Source organism: Ochotona princeps, chromosome 5, assembly GCF_030435755.1.
Source record: "Ochotona princeps isolate mOchPri1 chromosome 5, mOchPri1.hap1, whole genome shotgun sequence".
NCBI classification, from domain to species: Eukaryota; Metazoa; Chordata; class Mammalia; order Lagomorpha; family Ochotonidae; genus Ochotona; species Ochotona princeps.
The window spans coordinates 66,858,463-66,877,808 of NC_080836.1; the positions used below are offsets into that span (position 1 = coordinate 66,858,463).

The 19,346-nt window shown below is 39.4% G+C and overlaps 1 protein-coding gene and 1 non-coding gene across 3 annotated transcripts in view; both read left to right on the plus strand.

Moving 5' to 3' along the window:
• PMS1 (PMS1 homolog 1, mismatch repair system component) overlaps nucleotides 1-19,346 on the plus strand; it is a 90,890-nt gene that overhangs the window by 52,421 nt on the left and 19,123 nt on the right. For both annotated transcript variants that reach the window (XM_058664725.1, XM_058664726.1), the window contains one exon: nucleotides 11,834-11,950. In XM_058664725.1, coding sequence (XP_058520708.1) covers nucleotides 11,834-11,950 — 117 coding nt within the window. The remainder of the gene's footprint in view (nucleotides 1-11,833; nucleotides 11,951-19,346) is intronic.
• Nucleotides 10,543-10,646, plus strand: LOC118757913 (U6 spliceosomal RNA). Its single transcript, XR_004995424.2, has one exon. It is a non-coding gene; the product is annotated as a U6 spliceosomal RNA (small nuclear RNA).

The following is a 19,346-nucleotide window of genomic DNA, read 5'->3' on the forward strand; positions in this document are numbered from 1 at the left end:
AGGTGATTCTCACAGTTGAAGGTTGTACAAAATTATCTTTAGTCTGTATGTAAGATTGTAGAAGCTGATTAAGTGGTCTAAGCAGTTGTATGGGGCACAGAGAAGAGTCTAGACCAGAGAAGCAATTCTGATGCAGTTAAGACTAGCATTTGATTATGAGTTGGAAATTACCTTTCTTCTTTTGTAACGGTGGCCAAGAAATGATTTTCTGTGATCTCCATTTGAATGATATGCAAAGGTTGTATTTTTAAATCTATTAAATTTTTTTAACGGATGCTACTTCCATATAGCTAAAAAATCAAAAAGTATGAAAAGGTAGAATGAAAAATTCACTTTCATCTTTTTTTTTAATCTGGCTAGTTTTTATATATATATATATTTTTTTTTATTAATTATTTTGCATCATGTGACAGTTTCATAGGCTCTGGGGATCCCCCCCACCCCTCCCCCTCCCCTCCCCCCTGGTGGATTCCTCCACCTTGATGCAGTATTACAGTTCAAATTCAACCAAGATTCTTTCCTTGCAGACGTATACCAAGCATAGAGTCCAGCTACTTATTGTCCAGATGGGTTGAACAGTTTCTTGGGGAGACCATTTCTGGTCTGAAGTTAGAGCTGGTAGAATATCATCACAGTCAATTAAGAGTCCCAATATAACATCAACAGCAATTTGCAATATTATGGAATTGACATGGTTTTGAGTAACCAGTATGTTAAAAAAAAAAAAAAAGCAAGTCCTAACCACAACCTATGATTAGCTCATTGACATTTCAATTTTAGTTTATATACAGGACCGGCTGCTATATACCTTAAAATGGCTATAAGGTACCATTCAGCTGTCTCGTGTCTATTTCATTTTAGTATTTAGCCATTTGTTGTGTTGAAGTATAATTTTGCTGATCTTGGCAGATTTTAGGATAATCTAGACTGGCTTGTAACTCTAACAAGATATTTGTCGACATTTAAGGTGCAGAACATTTTTTTGGGGGGGGGGTGTGTGCAGGAAAATCCTCAACACCATGGTGAGGAGTAACTAATCTTTGTGTCCCACCCAGTGAGGCATGAGCCAATCCACACTCTTTCCTGTCAGATTTCAAGCTCTACTTTCTGTTGTTTGTCTATTTATTTTAGGTTTTTTTTAGTTTGTATGATTGTTTGTTTGCTGTGAGGGGTTTTCAAAGCGATCCCAATGGTCATTGCGAGGGAGGGCAGGGTTCCAGAGGTGGAGCCAGGCTCAGACCAGAGAAAGCTCTCCTCCCTGGTTCCGAAGGACATTTATTGTTCTTCTGTTTCTGCGGACCGCTCAGGGCTTCTGTTTGTCTTTCCGATAACATTGGTTTCTGCACGGTAGTGTTTGGACTTCTTCCATCCCCTGCAGAAGCTCCGGTTGGGGGTGGGTGACCTCAGAGTACTCGGCCTCCGAGGGCATCCAATTCCCTGTGGCCTCCTTGGCAGTTGGGATATAGTCCTAGTTGCTCATATTAATAGTTTGTGGTGAAGGTCTGGGAGTCTTCGTGGTTGGGATCCAAGCTTCCTCCTTAGCACCTGCCCCACTCTGGAGCGCCCCCCTGCTCCACGCACATGACCTCCTGTTAAGAGGTTGTCAGGATCGCACCCGATTCCCCCCTCATGCATTGGTATAGTAGTTTTATTGTTTAGTGCCGCTTTGAGTCTGCTGTCTATGAATTACCAGATTTGATCTTGATAGGCTATATTGTACTTTTTTCTCACTCTTTTTATGGTCCTGAAAGATTTCCCTGCACTCCCTCCCCATTACAGGTTAACATAGCATATTGAGGGTATAGTAGGTTTTACAGTTTTTTGATGTAGATCTTAAGTATTCTGACATTAATTGTTGGTTTATAGATTATATCGCATTATCTTATTGCATTGGATACAGGTTGTTAGAGATTGCACTAATATTACAATATACAGGTACTATCTTCCAAGTTGTCATCTTTTCATCTCAGATTAAGGCAGACATGTGGTATCTAACCTTTTGGGATTGGTTCATTTCTCTTAGCGTGATGGATTTCAGTCGGGCCCATTTGACCACAAAGAACTGCATTTCGTTTTTGTTAATAGCTGAGTAGTATTCCATGGAGTAGATGAACCATAGCTTTCTTATCCAGTCTTCTATTGATGGGCATTTTGGCTGCTTCCAGGTTTTTACGATTGTAGATTGTGCTGCTATGAACATAGGGGTGCATGTTGGTTTCTTGTGTAGGAGATCTTTTGGATATATCCCTAGGAGTGCTATTGCTGGATCATATGGTATGTTGATTTTCAGTTGTTTGAGTATTCGCCAAACTGATTCCCATAGAGGCTGTACAAGTCTGCAGTCCCACCAGCAGTGGAGAAGGGTTCCCTTTTCCCCGCATCCTCGCCAGCAAGTATTGGTGGTATTATGTATGTGTGCCATCCTTACTGGCGTTAGGTGGTACCTCATTGTTGTCTTCATTTGGATTTCCCTTATTGCCAGGGAACTTGAGCATTTTTTCATATGCTTGTTTGCCATTTGGGTTTGTTCCTTTGTGAAATGTCTGCCCATTTCCCGTGCCCATTTCTTGAGCAGTTTGTTTGTTCTGGTGTTTTGGTTTCTCTGGAGATCTTTGTATATTCTGGAGATCAGCCCTCTATCTCCTATGTAGTGTGCAAAGATCTTCTCCCATTCTGTAGGTTGTTTTTTTACTTTGTTGATTGTTTCTCTAGCTGTACAGAAGCTTCTTAGTTTGATGAGGTCCCAATTGTTTATTTTGGTCTCGATTTCTACTGCTTTTGGAGTCTTTTTTAGGAAGTCAGGGCCTACCCCTAAGTGTTGCAGTGTGTTTCCAGCATTTTCTTCCGAAAGTTTGAAGGTTTCTGGACGTAGGTTTAGGTCTTTTATTCATTTAGATTCGATCTTGGTGTATGGTGAGAGATGTGGGTCTATCTTTTTGTTTCTGCAAGCTATCAACCAGTTGTCCCAACAGCATTTATTGAACAGACCTTTCCATTTGCTTGGGTTGTTGTCTGTCTTTTTGTCAAAGATTAATTGACTGTATCTGTGTGGGTTTCCATCTGTTGTTTCTATTCTGTTCCACTGATCTTCCTCTCTATCTTTGTGCCAGTACCAGGCTGTTTTGATGACCACTGTCCGATAGTACGTCCAGAGGTCCAGTACTGTGATTGCCTGTTCCTGTTCTTCAGAGTGGTTCTGGCTATTCGTGGCTTTTTGTGTTTCCAGATGAATCTGTATCATTTTTTCCAGTTCGATGAAGAATGCTGTGGGTAATTTGATTGGGATTGCATTGAATGTATATATTGCTTTTGATAGTATAGACATTTTGATGATATTAATTTGGCCTATTATCTGGCTAGTTCTTACAAAGTGTCCTTATATAGATAAAATGTCTGGTTAGATTCTTTTTAGCCATCAGGAAAAACAGTTCAGTGTGTTCTGTGTCTGTTATAGTTGGAATATAAAATAAGAAATGTTTCGGTAGCGTAAAGAGACTTTAAAATTCAGAATTGTGTTGAATAAATTGTATCAATATAGCATCATTTCTGGGACTTGAGGCCACATAAAATAATCCAATCGTCTTCATGTGTATTACATTAGAAGGTGGTGTTCTTTAAGCAGTCACTAATATTTTGATGAAATTCAAAATATTTGATAATGTCTTAGTGATAAATTGCTATAGCTAATATTTTATAGCCAGTTTGGGGTGAGGGGAGATTTGCCTCTTTTTACCTTGTGTTTGTGCCTTTTTATCTAGAATAAGGACACAAACATATCCAGGTGTGATTAGGAGATACATGTCCAGTTACATTAGTTTAAAAGATCTTGGATTAAGACTTCTGACTTTTAAGAAATTTGAATGTGAGCATAGTACAGTTGTGTGCATACTTTGTAAGAAAAGTTTGAGGTATTTTGTTATGGTACAGTGGGTTAAACCCCCACCTAAGACATCAGCATCACTTATAAGCAAACACTGGTTCTGGTCCAGGCTGCTCCACTTCCAGTAGGGCACCCTGTTACTGTGCCAAGGGAAACAACAGAAGATAGTCCAAGTACTTGGGCCCCTGACACCCACATGGAATATTCACGTGGAATACACACATGAAGTTCCAGCATTGGCCATCACAACCATTTGAAGAGTGAACCAATGGTTACAAGATTCTCTCCCTCTCTGTATTTCAAATACATAAATCTCTAGAGAAAGAGAAAGGGAAGTGAAGGAAGGATAGAATGAAAGGGAAAGAACAGGAGAAGAAGAGAAGGACAAAAGGAAGGAAGAAGGGTGGGAAGTTTGGTTTGGTTTTTGTGTTAAGCTGCTGAGTGAATTGTACATAGTAGAAATTGATTTGGTGTAAAGTGCTGGCAGCTGGGATGTCCAAGATTGAAGGCTGCCTCTGTGGAGGGCTGCCTTACTCTTTTCTTCATCATGGCACAGCAGAAAGCATTGCATGGTGAGACGAGGAGACACAAAGACAAGGGAACCAACCTAACTCAGATTTTTATCAGGAGCTCTCTCCTGAGAGAACTAACCCATTTCCATTTCCAGGATTATGGCATCAATGTGTTCATGAGGGCAGTACCCATTACCTGATCTATTACAGGTCCCATCTGTTGTACTATTGCAATGGCAGTTGAATTTCAACACAAGTTTTAATAGACATTTTAACCATAGCATTTGCATCCCAGGCCAATAATGCTTATTTCATGTAATAGAAGTTGCATTTGTTCAGGTAATCTTAGCATTTTATTTCTAAATTAATTGTGTATCATCTGTGTGTAACTTGCTTTTTCTAGCAGTTGAGATTTACTAATTAAATAAGTGTTTTCATGTAACTTCATTTTGCTCATGTAATATATGCCAATGAAGTAGGATCAGGAGCAAGATATATTTGACTAGGGCCCGGCGGCATGGCCTAGCGGCTAAAGTCCATGCCTTGAAAGCCCCGGGATCCCATATGGGCGCCGGTTCTAATCCTGGCAGCTCCACTTCCCATCCAGCTCCCTGCTTGTGGCCTGGGAAAGCAGTCGAGGACGGCCCAAAGCTTTGGGACCCTGCACCCGCGTGGGAGACCCGGAAGAGGTTCCTGGTCCCGGCACCACATTGGCACGTACCGGCCCGTTGCGGCTCACTTGGGGAGTGAAACATCGGATGGAAGATCTTCCTCTCTGTCTCTCCTCCTCTCTGTATATCCGGCTTTCCAATAACAATAAAATCTTTAAAAAAAAAAAAAAGATATATTTGACTAACTTCAATCAAGCCTAAAATGGTGTGCACGTAATAATATATTTTTGATTGAAGTGTTTTTGCACTGTCATCATACTGACTAGAGTCATATTCTTACTTGGCACATCCAGATGCTCCAACTTTGTGTGACCTAGATAGAAAACATATGGAGGTTTGTGTGTATTTTTAGTACATGTTAAGCTTTCAGCCTAAGGCTAAGATATACAAAAAACACTGGGAAGTGAAAAGAAAATCTCTATTTTTAAAAATGAGATAAGTTGATGAGATGGTAGAGAAAGTGAATTGGAACTGCTTTGTATAGAAATTAATTAAAAATTCATTTTCTTCTGGAGCCCCAATTTTTAATCACATTTTATTTTTAGTTTCTTGGTAAGGCATTTTATTTTGAAATTAATATTGCCTAAGTAATAGCAAAGATTTTACTTGTTGACAGACCTCTTTATCTTTTATTACTAACCCAATGATAAGAATTAGCTCTGTTAATCTGAAGCAGTTATTGCTATGTGTGAAATAGCATTCCTAAGCTACAACAGTATCCACTTCAATTTTTTTCTTTAAATCACATTTCAGAGTTCTTGTTTCACAGCTTTTCTAGAAGCCCTCATTTCCTGAAGTGATGTTTTTACAATTCTGTATACTAACTGTTCTGCAGGCCAGGCAGTGAAATAGCATCCTTGTATTAATCAGCAGCTAAGATTTATATCTGTACCTTGGGCATCACTCTACTATAAACCAAAATAAACAGTCTGATGTTTACCTTAGTAGGGTCACAAAATGTATGGTTATATTTAGCACAAAAATTTGGAAACATTTTAGAAAATATTTCCTTAATTGTTTTCAGTGTTCACAGAATTAATGTAGCGTTAACAAGGTAGGATTTTACTGCCCTACTATTCCTTGTTGTAGGAGACTTTTAAAAAGATTTATTTATTTATATGAAATGCAGAGAAGGGAGGAACAGAGATCTTTCTTCCTCTGGTTCACTGTCCAAATACCTGTGACAGCTGGTATTGAGCCACAGTGAATCCGGGAGCCAGGAACTCCATCTGGTCCTTCACGGGGGTGGTAGGAAGTCAAGCACCCAATCCATCATCCACTGCCTAGCAGAGGCAACAGCAGGAAGCCGAATTAGAAGGGAGTGTGGGAACTAGTATTGTGGCCGAGTAGGGTAAGTTGCTGCCTGCAATGCCAGCATCTCATATCAGAGTTCTAGTCTGACTAGCCACTCTACTTTCAACCCAGCGTCTTGTTCATGCTCCTAGGATAGCAGTGGAAGACAGCCTAAGTCCTTGGGCTCTCACTGCCCATGTGGCAGATGAAGATAGAGTTCTGGGATCCTGGTAGTTGTGGCCATTTATGGAATGAGTCAGTGGATGAAAGATTCTCTCTCTACATATCTCATTTTTCTCTGTCACCTTTTCAAATAAGTAAGTATTTAAAAGGAAGGAAGAGAAAAAAGATTTCTTTGCATTCTTTAAAGTAATGGACAAAGACTGTAATTTTGAACAAAAATGATAATGTGACAAGGCAAAGTCTTAGACTTTAAAAACAAAGAACCCAGGTTTTGTGTGTTGGCTCAACTGGCTACTCCTCCACCTCCATGCATTGGCATCCCATTTGGGCATTGGTTCATGCTCCAGCTGCTCTGCTTCCCATCCGGCTCCCTGCTTATGGCTTGGGAAAGCAGCCGAGAATGACCCAGTGACTTGGGGCACTGCACCCACATGAGAGACCCAAAAGCAACTCCTGGTTCCTGGCTTTGGATCAGCTCAACTGTGAGGCCATTTGGAGAGTGAACCAGTGGATAGAGGATCTTTCTCTTTGTGTCTCCATTTGTAAATCCACTGTTGGTGCTAATATAGACTAATAACGTCATTATGAAAGACAGTATGGAAATTTTTCAGAGATCTGAAAACAAGTCTACCATAAGATTCACCCATCCCACTCCTGGGAATTTACCAAAAAGAAATGAAATCAGCATACAAGAGAGGTATATGTATCCTCATGTTTATTGCAGCTCTATTCACAATACTTAAGATATGGGATCATCCCATACTCTGATGGCTCTGTCTTCAAACCAGAGAGGGTCTACCTAAGAAGCCGTTGAACTTGACTGGACAATAAGATGCTGGACTCTGTGTTTGGTATATGCTTGCAATGAGGGAATCTCAACCGAACTTGAACTATGGTTATGCAACAAGGTGGAGGAATCCACCATGGTGGGAGGGTTTGGGGAGGGGAGGGGAGAATCCCAGTACCGATGAAACTATGTCACATAATACAATGTAATGAATAAAAAAAAAGGTATGGGGAAAAAAACGAAAATAAAACAATTTCTCCATATAATAAACTTCCGTAGCTAAGTGTTCAGTCGGTCCTAGTGGGTTCCTAGTTCTCTCCTCAGTACCAGGGATGTAACAGGAAATAAGCTGAAATTATCCTCTTACTACCACCAGACATGTTCTTCTGAGCTTCTTAGCTTGGTGATGCTGCTACCATTACAGTTTCCCAACTCAGAAACCTGGGAAATACTCATGTCTCCTTTTCTTCCACTCCCACATGCAGTCACCATGTCTCCTTTAGTCTGTCCTGTCTTCTCCATCCATGTTACCATTGTACTAGTTCTGTTACCTAGTCTATTGATGCTCAGCCAGTATTAATACCAGTTAAGTACTACAGTTTACACATGGCTTATCTTAATAATATTAAAACATTGAAATAATAATCTTATAAATATCACTTTTTCTGACTTGCAGTCTACTATAAATTTGTGAGTGGAAGAGAAAGCAACACTGTAGTAAATATACCAAGGCTTACACAAAGTCCCGGGTTACCTGTGGGGATTCATCATGAATATAAACTTCATGCATTTTGCATGTATTTGTCAACTTCCCACTGCCTTAGATGAAGTACTCGGGAGGAGCTTCATGGGAAGGAAGATGTTTATTTTGGGCTTTCAGTTTGGAGGTTCACCGGTCAAGAGCAGACAGCCCTATTAGTTTGGCATCTGGTAGTGTCAGCCAGGGTAGAGCATGTATGGAAGAGCAATCACATGGTGAGCCAAGAAGCAAAGAGGGAAGCGAAGACAGACTCAGCTTAAATAACCAACACTCTTGGAAGACTGACCTTTAAAGAGCAAATCCCCAGTGACCTAAAGACCTCCCGCTGGCCCCATCCCTTTCTCCCCATGATGAGATCAAGTTCCCACCATAATCCATCTACCATTAACATTAATCCATTAACTGTTAACATTAGACTTTGGGGTTCAAATGTCTGCATAATTTGGGGAGCCAAGTGCTGTTAATCCATAACAGCTCCTTTGCATGACATGCTGTCATTCATGATTTTGCCCTGATCAATCTACCTTCATCTCCAGCAAGACTTTGTGTACCTAGAACCTAGGCTTACTAGAGCAGTTCCAAGTTTAAAATCTGTTTTGTTAATCTTTAAATATAAATCCAGTCAATAAAATATATTGGTTTGTTTAGAAATTTGCTGATTGAACTGAACCTCTGCTTTCACTTAAATTGTATAAAGTTTATTTTTTAACTTCGATTTTTTTACTGTATATCCTCTTCTAATATGGGCCACAGTGATATTGCAATTTCAAGTGAAACTGTGCCTGAATTATTTTTCAAGGTCTACCATTTAATTGTGTATTTTTAACCAAATATTTTGTGTCCATTTTTATGATTATCAATAAATATGAATTTCTGAGAATTTTGATCTCTGCATAGTAAGATTAAGGTTTGTGTCAACAGTTGCATTCTCAAAAATATTCTTGTTTGAGATTTCTAGGATAGTAGCTCTCAGACCTTTTGGAATTTATTTTTCTGGTGCTATAAGGAGGCCAGTTTTACTCTTTGCCCTTCTTTTGAAGACAAATTATCTCTCAATGAAAAAGTTAAAAATAAATTTATATTTTTATTTCATTGATAACATCAGGATAATTGGATATAACATGGCCATGAGAGTGATCATATGTGAGAAATCAATTTATTGGGCAGGAATTTTACTCTTTGACACTTCCTAGCTAATGTCTGGAGTTGGTTCTGACTTCTGTTGTTTTTCACTAAGAGGAGAGAATTGGCAAAATAAAGCATGAGATTTTAGAGCAGTAAAGACTTGAATATAAATGTTGGCTCTGTAGCTATCCATGAAGTATTGCTGAGATTGTAAGACCTACATGAGATGGCTGTGAAGATTAACAGGAGTTTGTCAGACAAATGGCTCCTATCTGATTAATATCATTAAAATTCTGGGAATAGGTGAGCAGTCTTCCATTACATAGAATATTAAATAATTTGTTATATTGAATAATTGTTAAAATATTTCTGTTTTTTCCAAGCAGTTGCTCTTTGAGATTCTGAAAACAAAGTGATTTATAAATGGCCTGGATGTATAGGCAGAATCAATGGATTGTCATCTCATTGCCCATAAGTGCACATGCCTTTACTTCTATCCCTGCTGTATAAACTGGGGACAGCATAGATATTTCTGCTTTATCCTTCATTTCATGTATGCAATTTCATTGATATTTCTTTCTTCCTCCCCCGGTAGATTTCTGGTCATTGTTGAAGATTTCATTTGTCAAATTTCTTTGATACCATCTCCCTCTCTCTTTCTCTTACCTGTCTTTTTTAGACTAGGCAAAGATAACGGTATAATCTTTCAAGATTTGTCAACTTCATCGATTGTCAGAATCACCTATGTGGAGTAGAAAGCAGTTTCATTACTCATCTTCAGTAGATCAGTTCAGTGATTTTTTTTTTTTAGTGCAACTATTGCCTTTCTGGACTTCCGTCATCCATATAGACAATGACAGTCCACCTCAACTGGGTGTCACCTGACCAAGTTTTTATTTCTTTATTTCTCTCAGTATCTTACAGGGACTGTCAAACCTTCTTCGTAGTCCTTACATATCGTAAGCACTGTAGTTTGACAAAAAACCTTGTTCAGTTACAGAAGGGAGTGGAAGCCAAGAAAAATAAGCCGCCCAGTCTCCAACCTCTGTCTGCAAAGAGCTTCGCTGTTCTTCTCTCGCTACGTGCTAGCCGAGTGTGTTCATATCCCTGCCTCCTGTCTGTGTGCTCTTCACCCAGTCTTCCCAAAGAACTTTCTTGGTTCACTTTCCTATCTCCTGCCCATAATCTCCATCTAATCTGCACACCATGGCCCTGTTTACTTCTCAAGAGGTGCCCTCGCTGCCAGTACCCACTCTTTCCCGGTTCTTTAACTGCTTTCTCTTCATTGGCCACATACAATTACTTCTTTCTTTCTTTAAAAACAAACTTTGGTGCTCGCTTCAGCAGCACATACACTAAAACTGGAATGATACAGAGATTAGCCTGGCCCCTGCGCAAGGATGACACACAAATTCGTGAAGCGTTCCATATTTAAAAAAAGAAAACAAACTTTGTGAAAAGAGAATAAAGCTAAATGTTTTATAAACAAAACTTTGTTAAAAAATGAAATTAACTGCTGTTCTGTGCACAACTGTGTTCTGCCCCTTTTCTTTTGTTTTAATATTTATTTATTTTTTATTGAAAAGGCAGATTTACAGAGAGAAGGAAAGAGAAAAAAGATCTTCCATCCAGTGGCTTACTCTCCAGGCGGCTTTAATGATCAGAGCTGATTGATCCAAAGCCAGAAGCAAAGAGCTTTCTCTGCAGGGTCCCAAAGCTTTGGGCCGTCCTCTCCTGCTTTCCCAGGCCACAAGCAGGGAGTTGGATGGGAAGTGGAACTGCCAGACACCCACATGGGATTCCGGCAGTTCCAAGGCAAGGATCTAGGTGCCAGGCTACCACATCAGGCCCTTTTCAGTCCCTTCAGTTCCTTTTCCTGCCATTTAACTGGTGATTTTGCTGTGTGAACATTGTTTTAATAAAGGAATGGTTTCTCTAATGATTTGACTGTAATTGGACCTTGTTAAATGAAGAAATTATACTACATCAAACCTGATCATTTACTTCACAGCCACATTTTGGTTCAGTGTATGTGCAGCTTGAGTCTCTTAAATCGATTCTAATTCATTTATGCTGTGGAAAAGCTGTAAGCCACTCAGCTTTTTGTTGATTAGGTTCAGTTAACATTTTGTAAGTATTCTGTGTCCAAAAATAATTACAAAGATATTTTTAAAAAAGCATTCTTTTTCTAATGTTTATGCCTACTGATTATTTTCATGAATCTTATAGCATAAAATAGTAGTATCTTACTTGGAATAACTTTAATTTTATATACTTACTGAAATGTGTATTTTGAAGAATATAAGAAGAGATGAGAGATTTTAATATTACTTGACTCTGTGCATTGCCTGTTTTATGTATTTTCACCTTCCAACAGCCTTGAGAAAGAGCAAGTTATCTTGTAAAGAGGAGATAACTCAAATGGATGAAATTTCAATAGATTGTATACTGCAGTATACACAACTTCTGAAAGTGAGAACTTGAGTTTACAGGCAGCCATTACAGGTTACAAATCTCGTAAAAATGATATTAAATGTTTCAGCTGAGAAGGAATACTCAGTGTATTCTTAAGCAGTGGATCTAAATTGCGTTACAAGGGTTTCTTTGTCATTTTGTCTGTAGGCAGTTGTTTGGCAGAAAACACGAGTATCTGACCACAGGATGGCTCTCCTATCGGTTCTGGGGACTGCGGTCATGGGCCACATGGAAGCCTTCCAGTACTGCTCCCAGGAGAATCAGGTATGCAGAGAAGTGCCCTTCAGGATCCCGTTTGCCAGGGAAGCCGTTGAAATCCTTCCTTTCTGGGGACTTGGGATCATAAGATGTTTTTCTTTTTGATGTTTATATACCAAATACGCATGTCAGATTAAAAGGAAAATACATACAGTGCTTATGTTAAAATTTTTCTCCTACTATTTTTTTCTTCTGTTTGTTATTTATAGTGATTTAAAGGTTGTTTCTATTTCATTTTGTTTATATGAAAGATACAAACAGACCGATTTTTATACCCTGTCTGCCAGGAGCCCACATCTTAGTCTCGGTCTCCTACATGTTTGGCAGGACCCCATTGCAGCAGCATCACCTGTTGCCTCCCTTGGAATTGGAGATGGAACCGGGACATGACCTAGGCAATGTGAAATGGCCATTTTCCTAACTTCTGTGCCACATTTCCTCCTCATTGATTTTTTAAAATAACTTTCAATGTAGTGTCTTTTCTCTTTTCCCTATGAAGGAAGAGAGTAGGCATGCTCATTTCTTCCATTTTCCTAGATATATAGTCACATTTTCTTTTCTTGAGCTTTCAGCCTTAGAGTTTTTTTGACTCCATGTAATATTGGAAGATATTCCACCTTCCTTACTGGCTCCTCTAATAGATTCAAAATGTATAAGGAATGTACATTGTTGTGACTAAGTAATCTTCCTTGCAAAGCCCTTCCTGTGCTAGTGTTACACTCCTTCTGTGAGGATCCAATTATATCTCTTGCCACCACACAAATGAAAACATTCTTAGTGTCCCAGGTAAATGGACTCTGTTTATTCCCTTCAGTTGCTCAAATTCGTCATGCTTTTCTTCACTTTCTGTGTGGAGTGCCCTGTGTATGTTGTACATTTTCTGGACTTCCCCTCCAATGTTTTTTAAATGTAGTTTTGTTTAAGCCACTAGTAACGTCCATTCTTATAGCTCTTCTGTGTAGCTGATAGTCCATTCTGTTCTGTCTCTGTGAAGTCATTGTTCTTGGTACTCACTTATTTTGCATTAGTCTTGTGGCACAACAGGTTAAATCATCACCTGCAGTGCCAGTGTCTCATATGGGTACTGGTTCATATACCAGCTTCTCCACTTCCAGTGCAGCTCCCTGCTAATGGCCTTGGAAAACTGTGGTAATAACACTTGTATGGAAGACTTGGCTCCTGGCTTTGCCCTGCTCTAGCCCTGTCCATTTTGGCCATTTCATTTGGAGAGTAAACCATCAGTTGGAAGTGCTCTCTCACAGAGAAAGGAAAAGCACAGCTCTGATCCTACCTTGCTTTCTTAGCATTTATTCTCATTTTGCTGTGGCATATCTGTAAGTAATTTCCACAAAAGAAAATAGGAAAGGTAAATTTTGATTTCTGAGAATTGACTTTCTTTTGCATTGTCTCTGTTAATTATTTAGTATATATATAATTTTAGATTGGAAATAACCTTTCTTTCAAATTTTGAAAAAATTGAATATTTTTGACCATCTGTTGTTACTGATGAGACTTTTACTGTATTCCAGTTATTTATTTCTAGATGGTGTGCTTTTTGTATCTGAAAGTACTTAGAATGTTTCTTTTTCTTTGTTTTTAAAGATATGTTTTAGTATTTTTATTTATTTATTTTTGATTGGAAAGGAAGATTTACAGAGAAAAGGAGAGACAGAGAGGAAGATCTTCCATCCGCTGATTCACTCCCCAAATGGACACAATGGCTGGAGCTGAGCCAATCCAAAGCCAGGAGCCAGGAACAACTTCTAGATCTCCCACATTGGCACAGGGTCCTAAGAGTTTGGGTCATTCTCTACTGCTTTCCCAGGCCACAAGCAAGGAGCTGGATGGGAAGTGGAGCAGCCGGGACATGAACCAACACACATATGGGATCCTGGTGCTTGAGTGTGGAGGATTAGCCGACTGAGTGATTGCACCAAGCCCCATTTGTTTATTTTTACTTGAAAATCAGAGAGAGAGAGAGACAGAGATCTTGCATCCTCTGCTTTACTTGCTGAATGGCTGCCAGTTAAGATCAAGAACTTCTTACAGGTCCCCCATATAGGTACAGGGGCTCTAGAACTTGGGCCGTCCTCTACTGTTTTCCAGGCCATTAGCAGGAAGTTGGATCAGAGGTACTGCAACTGGGACTAGAACCAGTGTCCATGTTAGATGCTGGCACCACAGGCAGAGATTTAATGTGGTATACAACTATGCATACTATATTATTTATTTATTATTTGTTAATTTATTCTTAAGTTTTGCAAGGATATATCTAGGTATGTGTCTTTCATTACTCTTTTCTTGTTGTTATTGTGCTGAGCACTTCATATGAACTTTTTGAATCTGAGTCATTTATTTCTTAGCCTTGGATTATGTACTTCCCTCCATTATCATTTTGGTAATTTCTGATTCTTTTTCAAACTCCCTATTATTAATTAGAGTCTCTTTACTGAGTTTTTGGATGGGAGTTGAGTCATAGATGGGGACTTATGCTCACTTCATTCTTAGAGTTCTGTGTCTGAGGAACAATGCCGTCTAATCTTAGTGGGCAGTTAGAGTGCCTGAGGCAGCAGGGCTGTGATCTGGTTTTTTTTCAGAGCTCCCAAAAGAGTTGTTGACATAATATTGACATGTTTCAGTGCTGTCTTAGACTGATTATGATGACTGACTTGGGCTGGTAAGGATACTATCTAAATTCTCCTGGGTTTCCCTTAGCTTCCTGGGACTTTGTGCTACACAGAAATCGTATGTGTCATCATCATATGGTAGATACTGCAGCTGTAATCCTTTGATCTAAAGATAAGCACTCTTTTTTTTTTTTAAAGATTTATTTATTTTATTACAAAGTCAGATATACAGAGAGGAGGAGAGACAGAGAGGAAGATCTTCCATCCGATGACTCACTCCCCAAGTGAGCCGCAACGGCCGGTGCTGTGTCGATCCGAAGCCAGGAACCTGGAACCTCCTCCAGGTCTCCCCACATAGGTGCAGTGTCCCAATGCATTGGGCCGTCCTCGACTGCCTTCCCAGGCCACAAGCAGGGAGCTGGATGGGAAGTGGGGCTACCAGGACTAGAACCGGCGCCCATATGGGATCCCAGGGCGTTCAAGGCAAGGACTTTAGCCGCTAGGCCACGCCACTGGGCCCAAGATAAGCACTCTTGACATCATCTATAAACTTGTTGGAAATCAGGACTATTGATGGATTTATGACTGCTTATGAAGGACTGTACTATTGTAATAATATAAGGGAGATCAGTGGGGGGGAGGAAATTGAGGAGGGAATAAGTGAAATCCCAGAACCTATTGAACTCTATCATAAAATTAAAAATTAAATTAAAAGTCAGGAAGTCAGGAATATTAGATATCATCAACCATCAACTGAAGTAGAATCTGCATTTTAATAAGATCTCCAGATGCACATTAAAGGGTGAAAAGCACTGATGTATATTTTGGCCAGCTGTGAATTTCATTTGTGGATGGGACTGTCAAGTGTGGTAGTCATGTAGATGGGAAATTTTTTCTTATGTTTATGTGTTATTAGATTTAACCCTAACCTTTTTTAATTTCTAAAAGACAAAATTCTTGAGATAGAATGGAATAAAAACTGTTGGTAGTCTATCATAGATACTGTAATTTTTATTGCACCTCCATGTAGTTCTTTTTGCATGGAGGAATGGGGGAACTTGGAAAATATTAGTTAGTATTCAGTGCCATGGATTGTCGAAATGATAATGAAGTTTCTGAGGCTCTCTCTGGTAACCAGATCTTTTTTCTGTTTTTGTGCTGTGTGGTTAAACAGGTGTGGTATTTTGGTTGCCATCAGCTACCCACCTATACTCAATGCTTTCTAGGCTTGTGTGGTTGGCAAGTTGTCCTATATCAAGATTTCTTTGAGTTCCTTTTCCCCTGGGTCACAACCAATCTTTTTTTTTTTTAATTTTAAGATGTATATTACTTACTTTTATATGCATAATTATGGAGAGAAGAGACAGGTCTTCTGTCCCCTGGTTTGTTTCCTAAATGGTTAGAATGACCAGGGTTGGTCCAGGCCAAATCAGGGAGCTTAGAGTTCCATGGGTGGTGGAGCACTTAGGACCATCTGCTGCTGCTTCCACAGATTAGAAGTAGAACAGCCAGGACTTGCACCTGTGCTCATATGGGATGCTGACTTCTTAGGTGGTAGCTTAGCCTGCTGTACTACAACGCCTATCCCAGCAATTTTGGTTTCTAAAGGCTAATGGGTCTCATCTCACCTTGACAAACATACCTTGAAACTGTGCAAGTTGACCACCAAGGTCTCTTCCCTGGTCTGGGGTGACAGATTCACTGGCTAATGTTTTCCTTCTCATACAACAACAGTCTCTTTTTCATGTATAGTGATTCCACATAGGGTAAATCTTATAATTGTGGGTGTTGGTCTCAACTGGGCCACGATTGTGATGGCCTTTGTTGGGCTTTTACCACTGTGACTTTGTCGGCTGAAGGGGCTCATCAGATTTTTCTTATTAACATCTTTCTTCCCTTTGGGTATTCTTTCCTATACTGAGTTCTCAGTTAATTCCAGATTTTTGTCCACTCAAAGCTATGTTTTCCATGATTCAGGATATAATGGGTAGGGGGTGGGTTTTGTTATATGTTCTTTGAGTTTTATTTCTGACTACTGGTTTTCGTTTCTTTACCCTCTGGTTTTGATGGATGGCATTTTTACTTTTTAAAAACATGTTGCACATACTAATTTAAAGTCCATTTCATGTTTGTTGCTTTATTATTTCTGTTTTCTGGAGAGAGCACTCCCTCATTTACTGCTATTTTAAATACTTTGAAATGAATAATTTGCAAAATCGTCTTGAATATAGGGTTTGTATGTTTTATTTCTCCTGTTCTCCTCTCCCCCTGCCTTCTCACAGCATGCCAGCAATTCTCTGCCCCCAGCTCAATTCAAAAACAGGTGTTATATTAGTAGTTGAAGTCTCTTATCCTGCCTGAATTTTCCAGACCCCTTTTCATACCAGTTTGGCTTAACCTTAGAACTGGTTTTGAAGTTGTCTCTTGTGACCCTGGAAAACAGTTCCAGGTGGTAATTATAGTATTGTTTTCTTTCTTTCAAGAGGAGGTACTACATGACCCCCCCCCCCCGTTTCAAACGGAAAGATTGATTTCTGTCTGCTGCCACACATAGGGTATTTTCTGTTTTTACTTCCAAACCAAAACTGAATCCCCAAGTAGCACATCTTGTTTTTGATCCTTGGTCACATAATCCTGTTGGCTTTAATTATCACTTTGTTATATGTTTTACATCCATACGATCACATTGTCGGTCATCCTGCTGTGGCTACTGGTGTTTTGAAAATGTTTTTGAAATGTGTTTGGTCTATGCCAGCATTGTGGTGGTACATATAAAGCCACCGCCTGTGACACTAGCAATCCTATATGGGCACTGGTTTATGTCCTAAATGTTCTACTTCTGATCCAGCTCCCTGCTGATGAGCTAGGGACACCAGAAAAAGATGCGTCCCTGCCACCCAGCTAGGCGACCTGGATGAAACTCCTGGCTCCTGGCATTGGCCAGGCTCAGCACTGGCTGTTATGTCCACTTGGAGAATAAACCAGTTGATGAATAGTGTCTCTCTCTCTCTCTCTCTCTCTCTCTCTCTCTCTTTCTCTCTCCCTCTCTCTCTTTCTCACTTTGTAACTCTGATTTTAAATAAATAAATTGAAAAACAATTGGTTTTGTCTATTACTGCTATGTAGTTTGAAGATGTGATGGGATTTCTGCCTGTATGCATCCCATTGATCCTGACAGGAGTATTTAAGTTACTGCTTTAGAAGTATAATTCCATGCTTCTATGGAGATTTACCTGAAGGGAGAAAAATGGATGTTAGCCAGCTTCTCAGGGTTTTGTCAGGGCAGTCAGGAACAGAGAAATAAACATGGGTTTGACAGACTAAGGTGATGACGGGTGGATTTTCATCATTAGGAAGGAAGACAGGCTGGGATAGCGGATAAAGCTGAGTGAAAAATTTTGGATGTATGAGACTGGGAATATTGTGAAGGCAGTAAAAATTAGTGAAGTGCTTAGAAGTGAAAGAAATGAGAGCTACAATGTGTGTATCTTAGCATCACTAGCATGTGAGTAGTTTTTGAAACAGTAGATGCGAATGAAATAATCTGAACAGTAAGCAGTAAGCACAGGAAAATGGCCTGATAGTAGAACTCATAGGGGTTGTCACCCATTACAGTAGGTAAGACAGTGAAAAACCAAACCAGATTGGAGGGCAAGTGTCAGAGGAAGCGTGGAGAACAGAGAGAACATAGAAACAGATTCGCACAATGGAACGCTTGCTGAAGAGCGTTGTTGGCATTAGGGGCTGCAGGGTCAAATAAGAGGACTCAGTAGTGTACACTGCAGTAGCAGCCAGTTACAAAGGAAGTTGCATCTATGGAAAAAGGACAGCGAGGGGCCCCTAGTTGAGGAGCAGTCAGGGGAGAGATGTTCATTTGTATTTTGTTATTCATTTTTGTTTTCCTTTAAGTTAAAGACGACTTGACTATAGCATCTTATAATGTCCATATCATTTTTAAAAATTTTTGTCATATCAATTTGAGATTTTATGTTTGTTTTCCAAGAATAAGATGGTCATTTTGTTCTACTTTTCCGTATAACTTAAATACTTCATTTTTTTTCTTAAAATTATTCAAAACCACGCTGAAAGCTGAGTATCTATAAGTAATTAGGTAATGATCAACCAACATGATGAGAATGGAAATCAGTGGTAGGCATTTTTTCTTCATTTTGTTATATTCATGGCAGGTGCTTTTTTTTCCTTTTCATTTTCCTTTTTCTCTCTTTCTTTCTTTTTTTTTTTTTTTTTCCTGTCTACAACCCCAGTAAGTCTTTCAGAAGCTAAGCAGTCTTTCCCTGTTGCCCAGCAGGTGCTTCAAGAAGGAGCTCATGTTTCCTGGTAAATTATACAACCATTTATAAATGCTGTGAAGTTTTACAGTTAATTAAGCCATATCATTTTGTAATGGATTATCCAGATTTATTAATTTATTTTTTCAAATTGGCACAATTTGGCACTGTGTCAATAATGCACTTAGTGTTCTAAAATTGGTAATGCGTCTCCTTACACACTTACTCCCCAGGACAGGGACAGCCTGAGATTTCGGTGGCAGCCTGCAGGCTGTGTTGGTGAGGAGCCTCATGGAGTCTGCCTAACTAAAAATAGCACCCTGACTGACTGACTAGCTTCTCCTTCCCTAAGCTTAAACTTTATTTTTAATGTTTTACAGATAATTAGTACATCTAGTTCCATTGTTCCAGATAAATTATAGACTTATATTATAAATAACTTGATTAAATTATGTGATTGGTAATCCAGGTGGGTTTCAAATCTTA